Raw genomic sequence first — 26,888 nt, 5'->3', positions numbered from 1 at the left:
ACCTCCCTTGGGAGCCCATTCCAGACCTTGGCCACTCTAACTGTGAAGAAGTTCTTCCTAATGTCTAGTCTAAATCTGCTCTCTGCTAGCTTGTGGCCATTATTTCTTGTAACCCCCAGGAGCGCCTTGGTGAATAAAACCTCACCAATTCCCTTCTGTGCTCCCGTGATGAACTTATAGGCAGCCACAAGGTCGCCTCTCAACCTTCTGTTGCGGAGGCTGAAGTGGTCCAGGTGCCCCAGTCTGTCTTCATAGGGCTTGGCCTGCAAGCCCTTAACCATACGAGTGGCCCTTCTCTGGAACCTCTCCAGGTTATCCACATCCCTCTTGAAGTGCTGCACCCAAAACTGCACGTAGTATTCCAACTGCAATCTGACCAGCACCCGATAGAGGGGAAGTATCACCTCCTTGGTTCTGTTCGTCATGCATCTGCTGATGCACGATAAAGTGCCATTAGCTTTTCTGCCCATATGTCCAACCTGTCCAGGTCTGCTTGTAGTTGTTCCCTGCCCTCCGGCGTGTCCACTTCTCCCCACAGTTTTGTGTCATGATATGAGTGTGTGTGGCACAAAGTAGAAATGTATAAAAAGAAATATGAATGAATGAAGAGTATGTCTTTCCCCTATATGAATTCAATAATGTGAATGAGTGTGGCACAAAGTAGAAATTTATAAAAAGAAATATGAATGAATGAAAAATATGTCTTTCCTCCTATATAAATTCAATGTGTGTGTGGTGCAAAGTATAAATGTATATAAAAAAATATAAAAATATATCTTTCCTCCTATATAAATGCTATAATGTATGTAAGCTGCAAAGTATAAATGTATAGAAATAAAATATAAATGTATTTGCCTTCCTATATGAATTAAATTATAGTAATCCTATCCAATGTAATTATAAAATTGAACAGAATAAATGAATTAATATAATAATAAAATAAAAGTGTGTGGAAAAAAGAAAAAGCCAAAAAGGTATTCTGAAATCCCTCTTGCTAGGCTAGGCTAGGGTAGCAAGTAGGAAATCCTTCAAAAGATCAGTGCTAGGAGCATTCATTGTCTAACGCTGCTGAGCTGCTGGAACACGCATGTCAGTAACTGACACCAAGGCAGAAAGCAGGGCAGTTTAAACAATGCTCCTTTTATGCTGTTTTCCCATCCCTCCCCCAGAGGTCTGTGATTAGAAGGGACCTCAGGGAAGGGTGACAGTCACTGGCCAGCTACACAGTCAATATCAGAGCGTTACTTCCCCTTTCATCCCCCCTCTTCCCCCTCCCTCTCCTTACTTTCTGTTTCCCTGCAGGCAAGTCCAGCTTCAGCTTGGAAACTCGAAACATCTGGAAACTTTTGAAATGTTTTGACTGCCCTCGTTTCATTTTGAGGCTGTTTTGAAGCCCTCTGTTTCATTTCTATTTTGCTGTTTCGAGCTTGAAATGAGTCGAAACAGCGTCAAAATGAAACAGCCGGCGAAGGTTCACATAGCCCTAGTTGGCATAGTACATGTGGACTTCCAAAAAGCCTTTGAGAAGGTTTCCCATCAGAGGCTCTTAGGGAACGTAGGTTGTCATGGGATTACAGGGAAGGTCCACTAGTGAATTAGAAATTTGCTTAAGGATAGAACACAGAGTGAGTATAAATGTAAAGGATGGCAAGAAGTAAACAGTGAAGTCCCCCCAGGGATCTGTGTTGGGACCAGTGCTTTTTAACATATTCATAAATGATCTGGAGAAAGGGGTGAGTAGCAAGGCAGCAAAATTTGCAAATGACACAGGTAAAGACCAAGGCAGACTGCAAGGAAATACAGAAGGGTCTGGCATGAATGGGCAACTAAATGGCAGATGAAATTCAATATAGATAAGTATAACATGATGCACATGGGCAAAAATAACCCAAACTATACCTAAATTATGATGGGCTCTGCACTAGCTGTTATAACACAGCAGGGATATCTGGGAGTAATTGTGGATAGTTTGCTTAAAACATCTGTAGCCATCAAAAAGACAAACACAATGTTAAGGATTATTAAGAATAGAATTGTAAACAAAATGGAAAGCATCATTATTCCCTGTTATAAATCTATGGTGTGTCTACCACTTGAATACTGTTCCCAGTTTTGGTCTCCGCACCTCAGAAACGATGTAGAAGAACTAGAGAAGTTATTAGGTGGAAAACTAACAAAAGGAAGTTCTTTTTCACACACCATTTAATTAAAGTGTGGAACTCATTTCCACAAGATGTTGTGGAAGGTGACAGTTTAATCAGATTCAAAAAGGGATTGGACAAATTCTTGAAAGAAAGGTGCATTAATAGGTATTGAACATGGGAAGTAGGTAATCAGTAGGTATTGAACATGGAAGAGCCTCTGAATCAGACCTTCCTAGACCTTAATTACTGGAGGCTGCAAATGGGAGAAGAACAGTGGAAAAACTGGTCATACTGTTCTATCTCCCTTTCAGCACATCCACTCCATACTACTGTGTGATACAGGATCCTGAATACAATGGACCTATGGTCTGACTCAGTAAATGACAGTCGTTATGTTTTTATCTTCTTCTGTTCTAGAACAGAGAAGATATTAATGGGGGGAGGAGGGAACCTTGAAAATAGCTCAGTAATTTAAAGTATTTACAGAGAAGCAAGTATGGAATCTGAATATCTTTCTCTTTGTAATACAACCCCTTTTATTGAAAAGTTGAAATGCTGCAACAATGATTCTATTTCATCTTGCAATGGTGTTAATTTTTTTTGGCAAAAAACATGCATTTGTGTTGCTGCTTTTCAATATTTCCTATTTAAATATTGCCCTCATTATATGGAGTAAGTGTAGTAAAATGGTGCATCATGTAGGAAAGAATTGTTTTTCACATTGCTGCTGCTCATGCAAAAAAAGAGACATTGGTTGAAAATACACATTTCTTAATGAAACAGATTTATGTTGTGATTCATATGAACTTGGCAAATATTTTGCTCCACACCAGTTTACACTACCAAAATTATGCACTGGCAATTATCAGATTATGCAAAATTTTGTGTACAGCATATAGCATTATTTTGTGCTTTTATTTAAGCAGCTCATCAAAAGGAAAGCTGCAAATCTGTCAAGATAATAAAATGAAGCTGTTTATATTTATTGCCATTTTGACAATTCATGAAAGGATATAAAAGTAACTGAAGGGAAAGTATGATATCTTGAAGGCTTAAGGTCTAATCACCGACATATCTAGTTGTTGTTTTTTTTCCAAAATGTTTGTTTGATCATTTACCGAGAGGCTCACTATTTCTTATTTAGATCCCAGCCCTTTAAGGACATATGTAGGGACTTAACTTTAAGAACATTGGCAGTCTAAGTATCTTCAAAGTATTTCTAACTCTGCCACTTACCTGTTGTGTGTCTTTGGACAAGTCACATCAGCTCTCTGGGGAATCTTTTTTTCTACTTCCCGTCCTTTTTATGTGCTGCATTTTTAGATTGTAAGCCTTTTGGGGTAGGGACTGTCTCTCTTACAGTACCTAAAACAATATTTGTTGTCTACTGCTGTTGGGGCTTTTTTTGAGCAGAGACATAGTAGTGCACCTCCATGCCCTGGGGCCTAGCCACTGCATGAGGCAGTGCCAGCTGCAATGTTACTAGTGCTGGCAGTGTGGCCAGCTGCCAAATGCAGCACCAGCTAGTTTTTGCACTTTCCAAAGAGCCCCCCTGCCACTCCCCCCCAGTTATGCTACTATGGTCCAGCCTTGGTTGCGACTCTAGACCCTATATAATGAAAAGGATAATAACCATTAAAAAAAAAAGAATATTTGTATACTTTTAAAAATAATAAAGCATGTAACTTTTACCAGAATCAGAACATTAGATCGTTTAATTCAAGTGAAATTGAATAGAATCTTTGGTCACAAAGTCAGGAAGAACCATTGTAAAAAGATAGTAGAAATTCCCATTTGTTTCACTAAAAGCAGGATTGAAGGCAAAATCCAACATTCTTAAGAGCAGTGTTCCTTTGGGTCATTTGTAAATGAACCAAAGAAATGTGGCAGTTGCTATATAAAAGTTATGGTCTATTTTTCTACTAGAGCTTTTAATGCACATGTCATAGAAACTTAGAGGGACAAATTCTGTCTGACAGCTTCTAATGTTTTTGTTCTCAGTTTTTTACATGAGGTGTCCACCTCTTCCCCACCCCATCCCAATGAGACAGACTGGAAATAGAAAGGAAAAATGGTCATACAAAATCTTGGAAATTAATTAAAGTTGGTCTAGTTTCAGGGCCTAACCCAGGAGGGGACTGAATCTCTCTGGGAGGGAGTATTCTGCCCCTCAGAGGTGTTCAGTTCAACAAAAATAATGAGTTAAAAACTCTTTAAGAGTGTTGTTTAAAATTAATTTCCAGTTTCTGTAGTAGTCACAATCACTTCTCAAGATCTAGAATAGCTATGAATAAAGTCATCTTTGAAATTCTTGGCAGTGTCCATTACATCAGAAAGTAGTGCAAGTTGGTTGCAGTACCTGTGCTAATAACAAATCATCCTCTGAAGGTGTTTTGAAAGGGGCAGTTTGTATTAAAAGCCTGCAGTTATTTCAGGACATTTGTATTGCATTATGTGAAAAAAAATGTGGACAGCTAAGCAAGATATAAACAGACTTAGTGAGTTATTTATAAAAAGAAAAACTGGAGTTCTTTCCTACCTTAGCTACGTTGTTCTGTACTGGATTGAAATGTTCAATGACTTCAGAGAATATACTTCTTTCCTTTTTCACCAGTCTATTGTGTATTTCTGGGTTTTGCATCACAGTACTATTTACTAACCTGATAATACACTGTTTTCAAATTTGGGATGTTTGGAAATTTGAAACTAGTTTGAAGAGTAGGAAAAGTTAACCAAGATAGTAATATGACAAAATGATACAGATGATGGGGCTTATAGCCAAAGCTGGAAATATGCAAGTTTGTCTGTTCTGCATCTGAGATTAAGGTGAACTAGGGATAAAATCTTCTTTATTATACAAAATAAGATTCCTTTCATATCTAAAAAAAATCCTTGCTGTATCTTTAAAATATTTTTCCTGAAGAGAAGTTTAATTTATTTATCCCCAGAGATTTTTGGTTGTAGAAAGCCCTAGCAGCCTGGTTTCTACGCTGGTTTCTACACTGAAGGAGATACTGGTGAGGCATAACTGCACTGTCATACTTCAAGTAAAGCAGCAAGAAGGTCTATGTTGATGATGAAAATGCATTTGTTCTTCAGATCTCTCTTGTTTCAGTTGTAGATGTAAGATGGGGGCACAATACATGAGGTTAGGCCTTACTTCCCTCCCTCTCTTCTGATTGTGCCATTAAGCCTTTTCATAGGATTCCGCAGGATAAGGCAGCAACATTTGTTAGTCTCCATGTGAGAAAAATGAAGTTTTTATTGGCCTTGCACAATATTTATTTATCTCTGAAATATCTTCCTTCTTGAGAAGAAATCAGGTTTTGGAGCAAATGCAGACAGCTGGGTGATGCCGATAAGATGATTAACTCCTCTCTGCTGCCATTGCATGCTGCTTTTCTTTACATTTAAAAAAAATTCTTTGTTTTATTTCTGTTTTAAAAACTGTGTTTTAAATAAGCTTTTTATGAAATCATTTCCTGCTTTCTGTGGGGTGTTTGCCTTTTCTTAAATTTCCCATATAAATCTTATTTGCAGCTGGGTCTCGGGCATCTTACAGCAGCCAGCACAGCCACCTTGGCTCCGAGTTAAGGGCGCTGCAGTCTCCAGAGCACCATATAGATCCTATTTACGAAGACAGAGTGTATCAGAAGCCCCCTATGAGGAGTCTCAGCCAGAGTCAGGGGGACCCTCTGCAACCAGCACATACAGGCACATATCGCACTAGCACAGGTAGGTGGAAATGATATGCAGAATTATCTTTTAGAAAGTCTGTTTTGTTTTTTTTTCTTTCAGTGTTAATTCTCCAAATAGTGTTGTTATCTTAGGCAAGTTATATGGTGTTTCTAAGTTTAAAAAATGCTCAATTCAAATTTTAGCTTCTATCAATATAACTTAAAAGGTACCAAAAATGTGCTGCCTTGGGTAGGAAAATCCTAGCAATGGGTCAATACATACAGAAGTTTTAATTTTTCCCCCCGGTTGGGGAGGGAAGGAGATAATGTCTTCCTTAATCTTTTAAACATATTTTAAAGATCTGATTGTTCTCTGAAAACTTTACCATGTTTCAACTGCTCAGCCTTTGTCTGTGTGTCACAGAAGGGACTCTAGTGCATCTTCTTCATGGAACTAATCGGACAGTTATATTTTTGGAAGTGAAGCAAACCAAGAGGAAATGTGTTCTCTGTCTTTCTAGCACATATATAGATACACATATAACATGCATATACTCTCACTCTCTAGATGTACAGATACGAAATTAAGCTTCAGTATAACAGACAGAGCTGTCAGGATCAGTGATTTATCTGGAATATAAAAATGAATGATCATCCATGAAATCCATTAGTATACAAGCCCTATTTTCAGTGTATCCTCTCAAGTATATAAATTGAGCTATATTTGGGAACCTAGAAGTACATAAGAAATTACCAGTGGTATTTAGTGCACTAAGAAACCAGAATATGCTATAGCCAAAATACCTTAAAACATATGTAGAGTATGCTTGCATAAGGAACTGTAATACTGACCACATTTCTGTGGCTTTTTTTTTCTGCATTGATCAGACAGAAAAGATTTTGTCTTTTCCCAAATCAGACAGAAATATTGAAGCAGAATTAAAAATATCTGTAAATAATGACTTTTTAGAATAAGGCAGCATAACTTCTTTAGGATTTTTTTATGGATCACTGTCATGTTCCTTGCACAGCCCAAGCTTCTGTTGCAGCTGTGGGTGTCTGGACTATGCTAAGAGGGTAAGATGAAATCCATGGAAGTGATTCAGAGAAATGCAACAAACATTTTTTGCCTAATTTAATTTTTTGTAATTGTCACATAGGCCTGAAGAGTAGTAGTTAGTTAATAGAGTTACTCTTTAATGAGAGCAGCCAGCATTAGGGTCCAGTGGGGGCATCTACACTAGCACTTTACTGCCTAATTAGCTCTGCAGTAAAGCGTCACTGTCTACAAGTGTGACACTCCTAGGCCTGAGTAAACTACTTAACTATGCCTCAGGATAGTACTACCCAACACAAGAACTATCCTATGGCAGAGTTATTTACTCTACTGCAATGCATGTATAAACGGAATGACGGTGACCAAGGCTGGCTGGGGCACAAGTGCTTCAATGCAGGGGCTGCCTGCCAACTAGCCCTACACTGTAGCATCTTTGCACCCCAGCCAGCCCCTCTGTAACATGTTGAGCTGGGGTGGAGCAGCTCCGGCCTGGCAAGCTGACCCCTCAGACTCACTGCTGGTTGGGTCTGTGCCGCCACAGCTCACCAAGTTGAAGTCCTGGTCTCACCTGTCAATACTGTGCCTGGGAGCAATAAACTCTGGCGTGGTCTGTGCTACAGTTTATTCAGGCACACTCATTTCATGTGTGGATGCACCCATTATGTTTTGTGGGGTCATGTTTATATTCAGACATAATATCTATGGTAAAAGAATCCTTAGGTTCCAGTGTATAGCACAGGGTCTCTGCACCAACTGCTGAGCAGCTGCGCAGCAATCAATGAATGAGACAGCTGTTTAATACTGTTGTTTATGCTCTTCAGGGCACACAGCCTTATGTTTTCGACACCACATTCTTTTCAAACCTTGCCCTGAAGAGGAATTTCTTTTATAATGTACATACTTTTTCTCTGGCACTTATCACTGTAGTATCTGAAAGCTTTGCAACTGTTAGTAGATTTATCTTCACAATTACTTCTGTGGGCAGGGTCTTCTGACTCTGAATAAAACTGTCATAATGTGGCACAGAGCTCAATTGCTTGGTCTTTTTTCCGAAGTGTTGACCTATTGCAGTCCATGAGACTAGTTAATGCTCAGTCCCTCGAATATCTGACCCAGGTTCCCACCTGTCTGACATGGAGACAAGATGACTAGAACTGAGACTTAAAATTTAGCATGGCTTCAGGCCTACTTGAAAATCTCACCCACTATGAATGAGCCGGGGAACTGGTTGTATAACAAATGTGGTAGGGGCTACAAGGAGAGGAGGGAGGGGTTTGTAGTCATGGCACTATATTGGATCTTATGAAGTCTGGTTACTCTTCCTACATTTTCCCCATGGACTTATATCCCCCATTCAACAGAAGTATGTATAGTTATATAATTAAAAATATTTGTTCCCATGTGGGCTGAATAAGGGAGAAGATGGCAGCCTTAAATTGATCAATCAGGTCAGTTCCTAACTTCTGATGGCTTAACTTGAGGAGTAGCGAGACATAACATTTATCATATGTTAAGGAGCTTAAAAGCAGAATAAAAAGTGGGTAGACAGGTGATGCACAGTGCTATATGCTTGGGGTAGGTCTGTACTGCGTCTTCACTGCTGCTGGGGGTATGTACTCCAAAGCATGCCCTTCCTACTTGTCCCTACTCACACAGTCCAAACCTGGAAATTCAGAGGTAGAGCTACACATAGGGAGTCTCTCCATAATTGTTCTCAAGCCCCTTGTTTCTGGTATGCTTGCAAGTAGCTGGAGGGGGACCCACCCCTGCAGCAACTTCACCACATTTCCAGGTTTGGTGTGCACAAGAGGCATACTCTGAGGATATGCAGTGGCTTGGACCAGACCCTCAGCATTCTCTTAATATAGGGTTGAGTGTGAGACTTTTTTAGGGAGAAAGGTAGCAAGGGTTGCTTGGCTTTTTTAAATGGAATTTTAAAAATGTTTAGAAAAGAAATACCAACTTGTGTGACTACATGCTAGACCAGGGGTTGGCAATCTTTTAACAATGTCTGGCCATCAATTCTTCCCTGTCACCAGGTGTTTTTCCCTTCAGATCGCCTTGTCAGCTTTACATCTCTACCTACTCTTCATAGACAACTATTTATTCATTTTTTAGAACTAAATGCATAACCAAATTAAAGCAGTCACAGGACTGTTGAGATAATAGTCTGCTGTTTCACTACATTCATGCATCAAAACTATTTTTCTTTTTAATGGAACTTTAAAATAAGAAAGCCACCTCTGAAAATTTTTTAAAAACAAAAACTTTTGTAAATGACCCTTCAGAATGGAAATGTTTCACCAGCCTTAAAATAGCTATTCTACATGCTGGGACTTTTAGGGAGATTATTACATTTGGGATCATGATTACAGATCCATACTTGCGTTGATTTTTTTCGGTGGTGGGCTGAAATTCATGATACTGTATTGATGTCACCTGGGGTTATGACTAACTTGCTTATACAAACAGGTGTAGCATGTGGTCAGAATGTTCATTATGTTACCAGTGGATGAAATTATTACAGAATGAAATGTATGACACTTATAATCTGCACTGAGTCATATGTTCAATGGGGTCAGAAAGTGTGCAGAGAACAATCAGAGTTCACTGCAAAATCTTCCCCTTTAGCACATTTTTCTTAGGGGCTGATAGATTCTTCATTGTGCATAATCTTCAAGTCAGGACTGGATATGTATCTGCACAATATGCTACAGTTCAAACAGATGTTACTAGTTTATCACAGAGACTTTAGGACAAGGCATTTTCTGTCTTGTTTTGTAGATCAGCTCAGATAATCATAATGGTTCCTTCTACCTTAACATCTAAGGCCGTGTGTAGATGAAACAAGCGGCATGTGTGCATGACACTTTAAAGTAGGTTAAATGCTTTTGCATTACTTTAATGGTGTTGGTGATGCACACATCAGTGGCGTATTATGCAGTAATTCCAGCCACTGTAGCAAATTTGGCAGTGTAATGCGCCTTAAATGACTTGGGGCACAGCAAACTAAAACTCCTCCTCCCTACAGCCGCGGAGCAAAGCACCAGGCTCTGTGTAGCTCAGGGGCTCTGCAGGAAGCCCGTGCAGGCAGCCTGGCAGCAGCCTGGGAAGACAGGCTCCAGAAAAGGGGGGGGGGCCTGTTCTTTTTTTTTTTTTCCCCATGGAGCCTGCCTGCCGGAGCTGTGCTTCCCTCTGTTGCTGCAGTGCCCCCCGGGACCACCTGAACTGGGTGCCTGCAGGCGGGTGCCACCTTGGGGGGGGGGCACCACTGCTGCAGAGGGAAGCACCAGCCCCCCACCCCTCCCCCACAGTCCACGGACCGTTTTGCAGCTCACCTTCCCCTCCCTGCTACTGTGTGTGCGCATGACACAGGGGTTTAAAGAGACCTAAATTGAAGTGGTGTCTTTATAAACACCCAACGCTTCAATTTAGGGCCCCTGTTTGATCTACACATGCCCTAACATTCTATAAGCATCCTTGTTAGCATGATGGCAGGATAATAAATATGCCATTTTACTACTGAAAAATAATTAATGAAACTGGGCCTAATGGCAATGTAATTACAAAATAACCACACTAAGTTAACCAAGTAAAGTTGTTCCCCAAATACTATAATTTGCTAGCATAAAGTGTCTCATGTTCTGCCTATACCTGTTTTCCTTGTGCTCTTCATCCATTGGCCATACGAGATGCTGTTGGCAGTTACAAACACATCTCAAAGTAGTATCTCTTCATGTGACAATGGAATTTCCAAACATATAGCCAATGTCTTCTTCTGGCAGGGTGAATATGGTTTTATCCCAAATAGGAAAAGGCCCAAAAAGAAAAATGTGTATGTTCTGTTTTGGGTGTCTTGATTAATTTGAAGATAGAATCACAGGTTGGCAGCCCATTGGTGCCTACCTCATCTAGCCCTGTGGGACAAGTGGCAGCAGTGTTACTTGCCATGATTCTGGGAGCTGTGGCAATTAAAACTGGCATGGCTCTTAGGGCTGTAGCCACAAATACAGCTGGTCACCACTGATCTAGAGTAGAGGCTTTAGCTAATTGAATGATCCTTATCTTGTGTTAAGCAGATTCTCCATAAACATTTGTGTTTATCCTATGGCTCATTTTAGCCACAACTCTAGCCTAACATTTACAAAAATGTTAGTTTGTTGATTTAGTTGGCAACGACATAATCTGAATTAAAAACAGAGGTGAAATCTATCTAGTCTTGATCTGCAGATTCTACACACTTTTTTCCTTTACAGTCAGTTTTCAAAACCATGCCTCTTCTGGTTTGTTATACATTAGATTTCTATGAAGTATTGTGCTATATACCATACTATATCTCAGCTTGTGCTTTCTGTTTTTGCATATATTCTTCTACGCACTCTTGCCCCTTTCTTTTTCATATGAAAAATAAACAAACAATTGATGTATTCATGTGATTTTGATAAAAAGACTAAAAATGTTAGTAAATCTGTGTTAGGAAAAGAGTAAAGTATTCAATCTTTTTAGAAATAATCACAAGTCAAATATGCAGGTTTCTAAGGTTATGAAGTCTGATTTTTCTGTTTACAAAATTGCATACTTTATGCTGAAAGTTTGAGATAAGGGATCTAACCTGCAAATATTTAATGTTTTGTCCTCTCTTTTGGGCCACTATTACAGCATTCAGAAAATGCTAAGTTCACACAAATTTGTGATTTGTTCTTGTGTCAAACAAGAATTAAGCCCTTTAAATAAAACACTTTGTTATAATTCTGTTGTACCACACACAAGTAACAGCTTCTAGTTTTACTTATTCATTTACAGATAAAACCATAATGAATTTGAAATATTTTTTTCATAGAATAGGGTATTTTATTTCAGCAGTAAAACTGAATCCAAAATTGTAAAAAAAAAAAAAAATTAAAAGTTCCAGATATTTTGTTTTAAAAGATATGTGTTTTATATCAATTGAAGTGTCTTTTATAGCATTGTTTATATTCTAAATTTATCATCACTCAGTCAGATTACTCTCTATTGTGTCATTTTTAGTGTGAAGACCAACAGCTTCAAACCACTCGGGTTTGTTTGCATTAAAATTTACCAATAATAATACAATAAGATTAATGCAAAATTCTTTTCCTTCAGTGTGACTGTAAAAATGGCATTGTGGGATTCCAAGTCTTCTTGTATCTCCATTTCCAAGTTTTCTTGTGTCTGCATCAAATACACTCAGTTTACACGTAAAAAGACATTTTTCTTCCTTCTGAAAGGCCTGCAAATGCTACCTGGGCTCTGAGAGTCTACCTCAATATTCTTTCATTCTTGCACATTATCACCACAAGTAAAGACTTTGCAGGCATAATTATATATTCAGGTACAGCAGTGCAGCCCTGTTGCTTTCGCAGAGATCAGACAAGTGTAGCCACTTCAACATGACAGTGAAAATTAGGTAACAATCTTGTTGGAGTTGCATATGTTACAATGGAACTCATGTGTGGCTGTGTGGACTCTGCAGAGATAAGCACAAAGGGGTCTGGGCTGGAATTTTTTTCCCCAGTACAATTATTAGATAAAACCAAGTATATATATAAGAAACAGCTCTTTTGAGGATTGTGCATTGCTGAGGCGCTTTGCAGTTACAGCTATAATAAACTTTACCTGACTAAGAAATTAAAACAGAACTTCACTTCCAAATATATATGTATCTATATGGTATTCCACAAATAAAATAAGGAGGGGGAAAGCAGTCTTTGTTTAGCTACAGTTTGGAGAAAAACAATTTAAAATCCTTTTTACGTCTTTGATATTACTGGTACAGTCCTTGCTGATTAAACAGCTGTTATCCAGTTCTGAAGTGTAACAGATCCATTTTAAAAATCAAGCATTACTTTATGCTGTTTGGACTGCATTTTTTTTTGCTTTGTCATGATTTGATGTGATCTCCAATGGCAGATTGTGATGCAGCTGCTGCAGCTTAATTGAGAACCACAGAGGTAAATCAGACAGCCTGGAGTTCTGGCTGATGGACCTAATATTTTCAGGGAAATTAAAAAAGAACATTATCCTTACCTCCACATCTCTATTAATCCATTAATGTTGTGACAGTAGAACTATGTATGCCTGACCAAGACATCCAATTTTATAACATTGGTATGGGAGGGATATGGAGAGGAAACAAGCAGGGAATAAATATCTTTCATACAAAATAAATTAAGCATGAAAATACTGTAGTGAACTGGATAGTGAATAAAAAATCACCTCAAAGCAATAGGGATATATATTTTCATTTAAACAGCTCCTGTTTTTTATTTCATAAACTTACTTAGGTTTCCTTTTTGCCTAGTCATAGATCATAGTTATTGGTTTAAAATAATACAGAATTATGCCATCAATAATAGCTTTGATTCTTATCTTGAAGTGGCTTTAACCAGTGTAACTCCAGTTTTATTTGCATAGATGGAAAATCCCGATTAACACCAAAATAAGTAAGGTCAGAATTTAACTCTTTGCATCAAATTCTGCCCTGGGAAACATATGGTTAACATCTATTGGAAGTAATTGAAGTGGTATATATAGGTCTGAATTTGACCCTGAAGTCTTAAAAACAATTTCCTAAAAGGAGCTCCATGGTTCTTAACGACCATGGTTATTAACAACAATCTCTTTTCTTATGCTCTGGACTAGAGGGGTTATAATTTTTTTTAACTTATCCAGAAAGGGGCCAATTCAACCTCCAGTTGTCAACCTGAGTAGCTCCTCTGGATCTGAAACAAGATCTGTTGAAGAAAGGGTGTTGAATTGCTCACTGCTGTTTAACGTTTTGCCAAGACAGGGGGGAGAAATACATGCACATTATCTCTCTGTTCCTCCAAATCCAAAGATATTTTTTTCTGTGGGTCCTATAGCTCCAGGCACCCAGCAAGGAAGTGAGGAAATGGGCCAGGTAGAGCCTCATCACAGAAACTCTGTGTATTACTTTCTTTGTAAAGAAGCCCTTTCAGAAGATAGGAACTTGTGTTTCAAACAACCAGGCTTGCCACCCACCCCACCAAACACACATAGGTGTCCAAAGATCCACAAGAAAACAAGCACATCTGAGGGTATCTCAGATTTCACCATGTAAGTGGAAGATATCCAATGAAGCGCCCATATCCCATGCTGTCCTTTCCATCTACATGAAAGGTTGGTATTTTATGGTTTATGGTGTTATCCCCCTCAGAAAATTTAATTTATGTGACTACTACATTTGTATTTGGCGTCCCTCCCCTTGTAGGGAAGGATGACATGAGCCAGACTTGGCTGTATCTGAAATGTCTCTCATATTTTGCTCCATATTAAGGTGTAAGTTTTCATTATAAAAATCACAATCATGCCCTTGAATCATGCCCTTGAAACACAGGGAAATAAATCCCGTGTAAATCTTAGCTGCCATTGTTGAGGAAAAATAATGCCTATAGTGTGCCAGGGAATGCCTGCAAACTTATTATCTATTAGCTGCATCTGTTTAGCTGTAGACAACTGAGTCAATCCTACTCGCATTTAACTTCACTGATGTGGGACCAGGCCAATTAATTTTTATTTACTCAAATGCTGTTCAGAAATACGGAAATAGAAAGGTGTCCTCTAGGAGATAAAGAGATTTGAAAATTGATGCATGTGCGCTTTTCATAAATCTTCCTATTATTGAAAGAAAGCACAATGCAGTGCTTGACTAAGCCATCCAGAAGCATCATTACAAGAATTTATACTTGTGCTACAGACTGGTTATTTCCACAGTGTTACTCTTAAAACATGTTCTTTAAGAGACTGCCTACTCAGTATTTATTTTTACTAAAATGGTTGTCTTGAATATATCAAAATTATTACTGAGGATTTCAGCAAATACCTTTGCTTTCTAGGAGTTAAGCTACTTCAGTGTTCACATGACCCCCCTTGGTGTCAGGGGTATTTTCGCACACATGTGCACAGAGTCTGTACTCTGAAGAGTTTGTCCAGGTTGGCTCTCTTTGCATCCTCACCAGTGCCTTCCAAGCTGTATATGCAGAGAGCTTCTGTTAATATATTAAAGCTGTGCACACAATAGGATCTGGCCCTGGAATGAAAATACAATGATTAAATTTACTAGTAGAGTAACATTAAATTAAAAAAAAAAAAAAAGCCTTCATCTAAAGTGCCCAAGTTGAGTAAAATACCGTTCTGAAGTATATCACCCAATCATACATTATATTTCAATAAAATTGTTATTTTACTACCTACAGAGACCACATTTTTTGTCATGTGCAAAGTGGAGAGGGAGTGGGGAGCTCTCAATCACAAGAGAAGGAATATTCTTCTTTCATACAGTTCACTCAGTGACCAGAAGGCACAGGTGACTGGTAGGGGAGACCCAGGTGGGCACACGGACCCCCGACAGGGCCGTCCTTGCTACCGACACCTCTGGCAGCATCTGTAGGTGCTCGATGTGTCCCCCCCGACAGGGCTGCCAATACCACTGGTGGCTTCTGTGGGAGCATGCCAGCTTTTCCCCCACCACTGATGCCACTGGCGGCATCACAGATGGTTGCCAGCTCTGTCCCCACCACCGATGCTGCAGGTGGCTTCTACGGGTGCCTCATCCAGACTCAGGAGGCACCAACCACCCATGCCAAAAGGTGCCTTTAGTTCAATGCAATGTACTCTGTATTCTGTTTTCTTGGGAATTTTTTTTGTGGGGAGAGAGAAACTGGGTTAATCAACATGGCTGTAGCTGATATGTGGGGTTTTTTCTGGGTTATTTTTTAATGCTATGAGGAACTGTACTTTTAAGTGAGGGATTTGAAAAGAAAAGAGATGGAGGTATTGTGGAAGTTTTACAAGTTTGTTTGCAGTCTGCACCTTCCAGCCACAATAGATAGCAATGCCTATAGAGTCTTGCCTTGGATTTAAGAGAAAAGTAACTTTTATCATGGGTATGGCTATTATATTATATTACAATGTGCAGCAAATTTTGGATGGATTTGCTAACTTAAAGAGTTACACTTACAAGATTTCTACTGGTCTGAAAGCCTTTGAGAGGTATCCTATATGTGTAAGGTGAGATTCACTTTGTGAAAAGGACCAGTTACGAGGAAATGTGCCTCTTAAGTCCTGTAAGTAGGTTTTAAGTGGTACTTAGGACCTGTGACATACCATTGGGGAATTTTAATATCTATGTAGTACATGAAGCATTCCCAGGAAAACTACCTAGAACTGCAACCCATAATTTTTACTTCATTTTTCTATTAATTAAAAATGCAAGGTGGAGCAATCCTTCTGCATATTAGTTTTTATTTACTAACCACATATGCTACCAAAAATTCCTAAACCTAAGAGAAATAGATCTAGGAAATTGGTGTAAGTTAGAAGTTGATTTTAATTTAGGAGCATATATGAACTCATAATAAAATGATGCCCATGAAAGTAATATCAAGTCTAAAATGGTGGTTTAGGGAAGTTATTCTGCATGCTGAGGTTTAGCATGTATGTGTGTGTTTTCTGTTGGAAATATTCAACTAAGGGAATATATTCTAAGTACCGGTGTGCTGTACAGGACGTAATAGTAGTACTAACAGAGGTACTGGAGACACTGTCACAGTTTGGCAAGTCAGCAAACTGAAACGAAATAGCTTGGGCAAAAGAAGCCTTGAACTGTGACCAGATCCAACCAGTTCTGTAAATAAGAGGATGGCTGAGAAGCCTAAAAGGCATTTGTTTGGGGTTTTTTCGTTTTTTCTTTTTCTTTTTTCCTACTGAGAAGAAATTTGTGAAGAATATTAGTTTCAGGGGAAAAAAACATGGAGACCTGCTGGATTCATTGTTGCCAGAAGCCTCTAGAAATGGAAAGTCCTAACCTGGAAAATGGAATTACAACGATGGATCAATACAAAGAAAGTCTTCATTCTTAAGCCTCCAAAGATTACTCCCATCTCCGTTAGGAACAGGATTTATTGGACATGAGCAAAACTCAAATGTTACATGTGAAATTCCTTTGCAAGCTGGGTTTTTTTTTGGTTTTTTGGGGCTTTTTGGTTTTAATGCATGAAGCATTGTGGAGTAGCAAAGCTAATGGTAAGGAAGTGACTTTGAAACCATGGGACTAGCAAAGTAGTGCGCAGACATTACTTCAGAATCGTGGAGCTCAAACTACAGTTATGCATTTTCATGGTCTTCAATTGATGTGGCACTTCATAGCTGCCAATGGGACTGAAACATTAACAACTTCAGAGTTTCATTGACTGTGCCTCAAAGACCAAGAACTGCAGTGGCAAAAAGTTTATCTTGATTTAAGAGAGGATACAGAAATGTATGTAAAACAGTAATAACCCAGCATGTGTGGAGGAGAAAAACTTAATATTGTTTAGATCAAAAGCATTTCCTGATTATGCAAGAGAAGCATCTGAAGAAAAAAAGAGTTTTAATGTAACAATGTACAGCTGTTTTGTCAGACACAGCCCAGACCCTTAACTAGCACAAAGGTGTGCTAGCATATATAGAGCCAAAAGTAATGGACATTTATTGTGCCAGCAACAACACATTGAAGAGAAAAAAAAAAGATTTTGGGTCAGATGGGCCCATACTTATGCATTTGAAGGTGAAATCAAATCTATTAACTCTCTGAGTTCAAGCTTTATGTGGGCTCTGTTATAAGCAAGGAGTAGGCTATGTAGAAAATAGATTAAGCCAGTGGTTCTCAACCGTTGGTACCTTACATACCACCTGCCAATCGACACAGCAAAAGCAAAACCGGAAGTTCCACCGTGACACTTTGGGTTTTGCCACCATGAGCTGAGTCCCACTTCTTTCTCATGGCCCAGGGCAAAGCAGCCTGCTCAGGGCACCTCCTTCTGTCCCCCGGCGCTGATGCCGGGGAGTGAAAGCCCTGGCGTACCGGATGTGGCAGGAGGGGCAGCGGCCAGAACTTCTGGGCCAAACAGGCAAAGCCGGGTGGGCCAAACTCAAAATGCGGCACCCACGTACCCCCTGCCCATGTCTCGCGTATCCCTGAGTTAAGCAACCTGAGATTGCCAAAACTGTGCACAGTCCTCTGTGCCTGCAAAACACTAATCTAACTAATTGGAGGTTGAAAGTAGTGGCTATTTAAAAACCTTGATACACTTCAGGCTAAAATAAGATTTTGCTTAGTTTCCATTCCCAGAGCCTTTATTCATGCAAATAGGCATTTATGACTTGTTCCATTTGACTTCACTGGGAATGTATGCTTGAATAAAGTTGGAGACACTGAGTCTCTCCATCTAGAGCAGTGTCATAAAACTTAGGATTTGTGACATTCAGAAACTTGACTCCATTTTTCAGCCACAATAATGTTTTGGAGAAACAGCCCACAAACTGTAGTAGCTTCACCTCTTATTCACTCACGTTTTAACAAGAAATCACTCTACCACTGTAGTAGGACTGGGGTGTTATTGTAGCCACAGTGGTCCAGGAAATGTATGAGAGGCAAGGATATTTTTTGGTGATATCTGTTATTGGACCAACTGTGTAGTTGTGAGGGTTGTTGGACAAGGTTTTAGGCTTCAGAGTGCCTTTTCTCATTTTCTTACCTTTGTTGCTGTAAGCAGTAATAGTGGAATAGTCAAGTCAGTACTCTGAGAGACAATATCTGTGTGTCCAGAGGGCATCAGAAATCTGTTGCACATCCTATGTGGGAAAATGCTAAAGCTCATAGAAGGAAAATGTTGTTATAGTTTAAGATTTCAGTATGGCTGCTATTCAGAAAATGAGCTGTTCTGTTCATGTGGCTCTTAAAAAAAGAAGTCTTTCTCCCAAATGAAGAAACAAATTCAGAAGGTTAATTAAAATTGCATAAAAGCTGTCTGACCTTTTGTATTAAGGAAAACCAGAATGTAGAGAGAGACATATGTTTATGCATTACAATCAGGTAAAGTCTCTCTCATCTTTTCATTACAGAGGGAACAAAATGCTGTACCACTGCAAAATCATGTTGCCTAGTGCTGGCCAGAACTCACAAAATTTAACATATCTAACAAAAGAAACAAAGTAATTGCCTCCAGCATTCTGAGACACAAGATCTTTGGCCACATTCTCTACTTGTAGACAGAAATACTTAACTTCCAGTCAGGTGAGGATGCAACCCTATTATCTGCACAAAGAGCCCACTAGGCATCTCAGATCCATGATACAGATGGATACACAGCACAGAGTACATGAATAGAAGGTTCACCTGTCAGTTTAACTGCCACTTCAAAACACTAGTTTGGAGAAAATTCAGCTCTAGAAGCAGACTATATTTGTGATGCTATATTTTTATGTTGTTTTGTGAACCTAACATAATATAGGTTTTAGATCATCGTCTTTCAGTTTAACTGCTTAGTTCGTTGAAGCATATATTATACAGGACTGTGCATCTTTTCTATGCAATCAAAGGCAGAGGAAAATAGTAGAAGGTGAGAAAGAAACCTAAAAAAGCTATCAATCTAGCCACTCATTCACCAGCTGAATGTTCCCTTTATTAAAATAGAGAGAGAGAATAAAGCAATCAAGATGTGGGGCTGAGATCAGCTCTCAGATTCAGGAACTTGAGAAGTCTACAATTGCAGACATCATGAACTAGAAGATTCAAGATATAGATAGAATTAATCAGTTAAGGAAAACCCAGCAGGAAAATTTAAGAAGCTGAAAATTGGAACAGCCAAGGCTATATTTTGTCCTGAACCGGCTTTAGGAAATTCTTGGTTGTATAATTGGTGGGAGGAGGTGGTTGCTTTTTTGTTTTATTTTTTATCAAAGACGACATATATTCACAATTCATGGAATATTGTAACCCAGACTATCTTAATGTGGAGTTTTGAAACTTGAACTAATTATTTATACTTTCTTCTCTTTCAGTTAAGCTTTAAGTTTTTAAAGTGCAACATTTCTTGTGGATATTTGCTTTTAATAGATAATATGTGTGTGCCACCAGAAAATCCTAAATACACCATAGAATAAATTGATTACAATTTGCTGACTGGTAGATTTAGCATTATTTCTTTTCAGTAAATTGAAGTTGATTTGTCATTCATTCCTCTGAAATGCATTCTACTCTATTGGGAAATTCGCCTTTGTTTGAGATAGACTCATATAACATAGTTAACCCATAAGCAAACATGTTACTGCATACATATTAAAATACATATTTAACAGGATGCTATTTTTTATTATTCATATTTTCTGCTTTAAGTGTTGCTATCATATACCTAACTTCATGATAATGTTGCAAACATTTTTATATTAATACAGTTGCCAAAAATCTATTGTTCACGCTAAAACTTTAAGTGGCAGTTATGGGGAAAATAAAATACCTTAAATTTGATCAATGCAGTTCGCTAATTAGAGGCAGAGGATGGCATTAGCCCGAAAAAATCAGAAAAAATCTGCCTCCTTATTTTCTACTTATTGTATCTTAGCTAGTACAGAATGACTCTTACTAGCATTGTTACAACTTCATTTTATGAAATCGTAGAAGCAATATGGAAGTACCTTCAGTTGAAAAGGTGCGACACGAGAGAAACAGATTTTCTTCAGTTTGGCTTATAAGAATTTGTGAGACAAAATTGAATTTCCACCTGCAGTCTATATCTAATAACCTGCAATTGGTAGATGCATACCTCTTTGCATGCATAATATGCTATAAATAATACTTCAAGAAAAAGAAATTGAAAAACATTGCATGGTCAAATTAATGTGATCTGCCTTATGAAAAAGCCGAAACATTAGCAAAATGGTGAAATAAAAATGGTGAAAGAAAATGTTTCAAGATACTGCCCATAATTTGAACAGTACCATTGGCTGAGTAATAATTTATATTGGAAAAAATGCAGCAACAGTGTACTTGGACCTTAAGACGGCTTGATCCTGCACCGTTTGCTTGGGCAAAATTCCCTTTTAGTTCAGCTGACTTTGCAATAATTCCTGCTTCCACTATGGGAACATTACCCAAATAAAATTCTTTAGCAGTGTTCTTAGTAAATTGCTGAATATTATTTCATTTATCTGTGTCCCTCACACTTGAAAACAACTGCTTGCTTGCAAAATGTAGAACTTCATTTTCCAAAGTTCGCACTGTGGATGTCTTAGCCTGAAGTTGAAGGGCACACATAATACACCTGAATCTTCAATGTAACATAAGGACTGCTCTGCCTGGTTTGGTTGTGGGCAACAAGGAGAAGAAAGGAATTAGGGTGTGTTCTTTTTTTTCCTGTATTAACACACACATACAGCCAAAAGAGTACTTCGGAAAACACTCAGTTTTCCAAGGCATGCGTCACATCTTCTAAAATTTGATCTGTGCTTAGAAGGTCCTCAAGAACTTTGCCAAATTTTCTCCTATAATAGAAAATAATCTTACATTTTATTGAGGTCTGTTTGCCTAGTGAACCCTACGTAGATTTATTTTTTGTGCATTGAACAAGGCCCAAGTAGAAATAGGATTTTAACAGCAATCAAAACAAGATCCTTCCTTGTGACTGCTTGACCACTTTCCTGAGACCCTGGTTCATGGTTTGTAGACTTCAAAATCACATTTAAAAATTTAAGGACAAAAACCATATACTCAGCTCAGGATGGCAAACTTTTCCCTTTAAACATCATCTGTATACTTCAATTAAGCAGCTCCATTTAAAATCACCCAGGCATGTAGAAGAAAAGCTTGTAATTGGTCCCTGTTATTTGTTATAGTCAGTTTCTGCTACTCAGAGCATCTGGTGGATACCTTGCTCTAGCATCAGTGCAAATTAGACCCTGAACAACAGCCCACCTGATAGATATAGTCATAACACCACACAGATTGTCCTCTGTGGCAGCTCTGGCTGTATGCCTTTGGAGGACCCCTTTGCACCAAAAGACTCCTGACAGTCTGAACAAGAGAGCAGACTAGGCTACAGGCTAAGTACATGTATACCTAGGCTACAGGCTAAATATATTTTTACCTGATACCTTTACCCACCAAACTTCAGTGCAAGTCCTTTGAAAAGTTTACTGCAGTGATCTTTAAATCTCCACATTTGTGCCATGCTCACAGCCACATACACGCAGTCCTAGGTTAAGGACAGACATTACACATAAACCAGGTTAAGTGATCAGAAACTGGCTTAAACCTGTAACAGAACAGTCATTCAGTGCATGTAAACCAGTTTCAAAATGGCCAAAACCAGTTTGAGATAAACCTGCTGGACTTACTATCAGACTTAACTGATTTGGCTCAAACCACTTTATGCAATGTCTGTCCCAGACTCCTTGCTAGTTTAAGATAAACCAGACACCCCCAGCATCCCAGCCAAGGTTCCCTCTAAGCTGCACGCATGCACAGCCATGCACAGTTAAAAATGTTGCCATGCAGTAACTTTTTAAGCCAGAGCCTGGCTGCAGGGAAGGGACAGAGGGAGGGAGAAGGAAAAGGGGGAAGAGTTCCCCCCAGCATGAAACAGAGCTTCCCCCTGCCCTGGTGGTGGGAGGATTGGGGAAAAAAAGTCCCCCTCTGGGGCTGGACAGCGTCCTATAGAGCCCCCCTCCCCACCCTGCAGCAATGGGAGAAGCAGGGGGAAGAGTCCCTCTCTGGGGCTAGGCCAGGCAGCCTCACAGAGCCCCCCCTCCCCCCCCCACCACGGTGGGGGAGGAGGAGGGAGAAGAGCCCCCCCGCTCCCCCCCCAGCACTGAACAGGGCCTCCCTCCTGGCCCTGCTACAGTGGGGAGAAGGAGGATGAGGAAGAGTTCCCCTCTGGAACCAGGCAGCCCTGTGTACTGGGAATCCTGGCTGTCAGGGGACATCTGGAGCAGGCCAGCCAGGGCCTGGCTATGCCCCCTCTCCTCAGTTCAGCTTCCCTGTGGAAGGGAGGGCTGCTCTAGCATCCCCAGGCTGCTGGCTCCTGCAGGCATGTGACTGCATTTCTGGGATGCCTATGCGGTTACAAACCAGTTTAGCCTAGCTAAGTTAGACTAACCTAGAAAGATTGAATCAAGTCAGGCTCAGGGTTTTTGAATGTCTGTCCCTAGCCCTAGTGGAATTTCCACCCCCTTCCTCCTCCTCCCCCCCACCCCGCCCCCCTTGCCACTTCCCCCAAATGATGAAATTTAGTTTCAATTTTTTACCTTCTCAGGTTTTGTGACAACTCAAGCAAATCTACAGTGCTGTCCTCACTGGCAGGCGAAGTGTGGCATAAGCCCAATTTTGAGCAATCATAGGACCATTTTTCTTTCCTGCTGTAACTGTGATGTCACCTGTTCACTTGTGGGAGGGGTGGACATTCAAATCCAGAATTCAAAGCCCAGTTTCCAGGAGCGTGAATCCTTAGTTTAAAGCCAAGCAAAAGTTTACCCAAACACTTGCTGAAGCTGTTGTTGCATATGTATCCAGTTGAACTTGCGTCTGCTGTTCCTTACTTATGAACTGAAATCCTATTGTAGTTGAAAAGAAGGCAAGTCAAAAATGGCCATTTTTTGTTTTTCTTTCTGAGCTTTATAGACATTATTTTTATGGGACTTCTGCCTTAAGAGCTTAACAGAAGAGTCATATCCATTCAGAAATTGAACATGTTTTAAATTAACAGCCACATAACAAACAATAGATCTTACCATTGAAAGAGTTTAATTATCAATGGTAATGTGTCTTGAGAGAAAAGAGCTCTGTTTCAGCCTTACATCAATTACTTTCATAGGAGCACGCACCAAACATGGGTTCTTTCACAATTTATATAAAAGTTTCACATTCTAGTTAAATGATATACTACTACCTGTTGTTGATTATTTTTTAAAGTTATTTTAAATTAAAATTCAGCTGGCATTGGCCAAGCACATATTATTTTGCATATTCTTTATCGAGTAATTTATTTGTCTTATTCTTTCTTAGTGTACCTACCACAGGTCTGCGTGCATTGCGATAAAGCTAAAAAGGAAATAAGTCTGATAGAGAGACATAATTAGAAAAATGGATCAGAATGACTCAAAAGGTTTGTAGGAGTTAGGAGGGTGACAAGTCTCTTCAGCTTATACAGATACCCTCCTGATGCATTACAAAAAGAGAAAAAAGATGGAAGCAGTAAGTTTCAAAGAATTAAAAAGTGTCATTGAATTGTGTTGCTAGGAAAGCAGATGAAATGCATGGGGCTTTATACCAAATAATTTTCTGTGTGGCAAAAAGCACTTCCTTTTAGTGATGCTACTATTTAGAGCTTTTTGCAGCTCTCTAGGTTTCAATGGCGGATCAAAAGGTAGCAACACGCTGCAATGTCATTTTCTAATGCCTAAATATCAGGATTTTAATGCTACACGTGTTTCCTTTTTTCCTTTCATTTCAACTTGAAACATTTTCAGTATTTTTTCCTAACTTCTCCTTTTTCAGCTTCTTTTTTCTGTAACACAACATTTTGATTCTCTGTTAATTATCCTTTTCCCCACATTGTATTTCTAATATAATACAATCTAATGCTGCTGAGGATGCAGGGATTTTATTTGGATTTTGTGTGGTATGTGTGTTGTTATTCTGATATAGTTACTGCATTATTATTTGCCTCCCCTTGAAACAAAAGTATATTTTAATACAAATATTTTCATTAGTCTCTCAGCAAATATACATCATCACATGAAACCCTATGTAAAAGAAAGATTTTTGTATACTTGCTTACATGTCAACTAACATAATCCTGTTGCATTTTTTGTGTTTGTTAACTCCCACATTTGCAAAATTATAGCATCATAGCTATTATCCTAATGACTTAAATTCCAATTATACTCATTCTTCATAGGCATGAAAAGGAAAACTACAAGACAAAACAAATACAAGACAGAAATATACTACAATACTCTATGTAGAAAAATAGTTGATCTGTGCCAAATACTGTACTAGAATTTAAATTGGCCCAAGGAGACAATAACTGAGCAACATTTTAAGTCTTATATATTTCAGCTCTCAATATATACTCCAAAATAAAGCCTTTAATATTCTGTCCCTTCCTCTTTGCCTCCCATCCTAATATAGAGCCAAAAAGGAATAAAACAGTATTAATGCATCTGGGTTGTCTTGCCTATCAATGCCCCCATTGGGGTACTGAACCAGTTAAGTCAGTCCACCTGTGGAGACTCATGGAGCTGGTAGGATTCCAAAGTTCTATGGGAGATGTTCCCATCGACTTTGATGGCTACTCTGTTTGATGGCCTGGTCAAATTGTAGAATAGTACACTGACGGTGTCTGCTCTCACTGCTGTGGCGGCATGGCCACCCCGGTATAGAGGGGATTTGAAACATGTTAAGTAGGAGGGTAATCAGTTAGCATGCAGGGGGATCCCGGGTCATACTGGAGCCAACCAATTCATCCCTATGTCCTTTTAAAAGGTTGCAAATTGCCCTGTGGCAGAAGTCTTCTGGGTGGTGAGTGGCCTGGTTGATTTGGGTTGACTTCACCAGAAACTGAGGACCTACATGTTTCTCTGATGAGTTTGACCCCTGCTTTGTTGACAAAGTAATTCATATCCAGAGTGCCTTGTGGACTGCAAGTCTTGCTGCAGAGTCAGACTTCATGGTTGGAAAAGCTGGGTTTTGTTTGGTTTATATGGATCCATTTCAGTTGTTGTTACCTACTGATGCAGAGAATGTGCTCAAAGGGATTCAGTTAGCCAGTTATGAATTGGACCCATGCCTGTCCTGGCTTGCAGAAGTCAGCTGAGGAGACACAGGCTATTGCAGTTGAGCTGTGTCTTGGCATCTTCCCCTTCTTAGGAGGGCAGGGTGCTGGACATTCTTAAGTCTGAAGTTCTCCAGCCCCCACTCAAAAATAATCTCTTGATGCTGACTCCCCAGCCATCTATCTCTGTTTCCACCTTCCTTTTCTGGGTGTAGGCCATTAACTGGGTAGTCTTCTAACAGCTCCAAGCGCATTTGGATGCAATTGGATTCCTGGACCCTGTCACTCTTGTTTTTGTCCTTGCCATACTACACAGGTGGCATTTGTCGTCTTGGTTGATGATATTCTCCTGGAGATCAATGAGATAAACTTCATGCTTTTGATTTTATTAGATAACACATTTACATGATCTGGGTATTTATGGAACTGCTCTTCATTGGTTCTGCTCTTTCCTAGCAGGGAAGTCCTAGAGAGTGATAATGGGTGAGTGATCATCACCCCTTTGGAACCTTCCCTGTGGGGTCACCCAGGGTTTGATCTTATCACCCCCCCTGTTTAACATGTAGCAAAATTGTGCAGAGATTTGTAGTGAGTTGCCATCAGTATGCTGATGACACCTAACTCTGTCTCTGTTTTTCATCAGTCCAACACCTGAAGTCTTGAGTGTCTGGCTACCATAAGGGATTAGATGTAGGTAAAGAATTGAATCTGAACCCAGACAAGACAGAGGTGATGGTTGTGGCCAGACACGATGACTTGCAGATAGTGATTGGGACACCTGAAGAGTTTAACCTCCCCATGTCAGTCAGATCTTTAGGCTTGGGGTGTTTCTGGTTCCCTTGCTACACCTGAATTCTCAGATTGTGGCAGTGGCTAGGAGCACGTTTTACCAACTCCATCTGGTGAGAAGGCTGCAAACCTTTCTTTCAGACTTGGATCTGCCCACCATGCTTTTCTAACCTTGAGGCTAAGCTGCTCCACTGTGCTCTATATTCATCTGAGGGCTATCAGGAAGGTGCAGCTGGTACAGAACACAGTGGTTCGTCTTCTAATGGGGATGGGTCACTAGGAGCACATCACAATGCTCCAAAGCCTGCACTGCCTTCCAGTAGCTTTTTGGGCACCATTTAAGGTACTGATTTTGACCTATACAGTCCTAAATGATCTGGGCTAAGGAACTATCTTCTCCTTTATGCTCCACTATGATAAGGCTGCTTCACTTAAGGTCAGGCAAAAGCAACCTTCTGGAATTACCATATCTGCACCAATTTTGTTCAGTGAAAACATGAGGGAGGTTGTTCTCAGTAGTCACTCTTCAGCTCTGAGCTCTGGCACTCCACCCCTCCCCTTTCCTCCCCACCTGTGGTCTATCAGTACC

The 26,888-nt window shown here is 39.6% G+C and overlaps 1 protein-coding gene across 1 annotated transcript in view; it reads left to right on the top strand.

Moving 5' to 3' along the window:
- Nucleotides 1–26,888, top strand: part of CTNND2 (catenin delta 2) — a 554,610-nt gene that overhangs the window by 96,459 nt on the left and 431,263 nt on the right. Inside the window, exon 6 of the mRNA XM_025215651.1 lies at nt 5,685–5,879. Within this exon, the coding sequence (XP_025071436.1) occupies nt 5,685–5,879 (195 nt within the window). The remainder of the gene's footprint in view (nt 1–5,684; nt 5,880–26,888) is intronic.

Source organism: Alligator sinensis, unplaced genomic scaffold, assembly GCF_000455745.1.
Source record: "Alligator sinensis unplaced genomic scaffold, ASM45574v1 scaffold82_1, whole genome shotgun sequence".
Classification (NCBI taxonomy): Eukaryota; Metazoa; Chordata; order Crocodylia; family Alligatoridae; genus Alligator; species Alligator sinensis.
The sequence above is the reverse complement of the archived record's forward strand: the minus strand, read 5'-3'. Positions and strand labels throughout refer to the sequence as shown.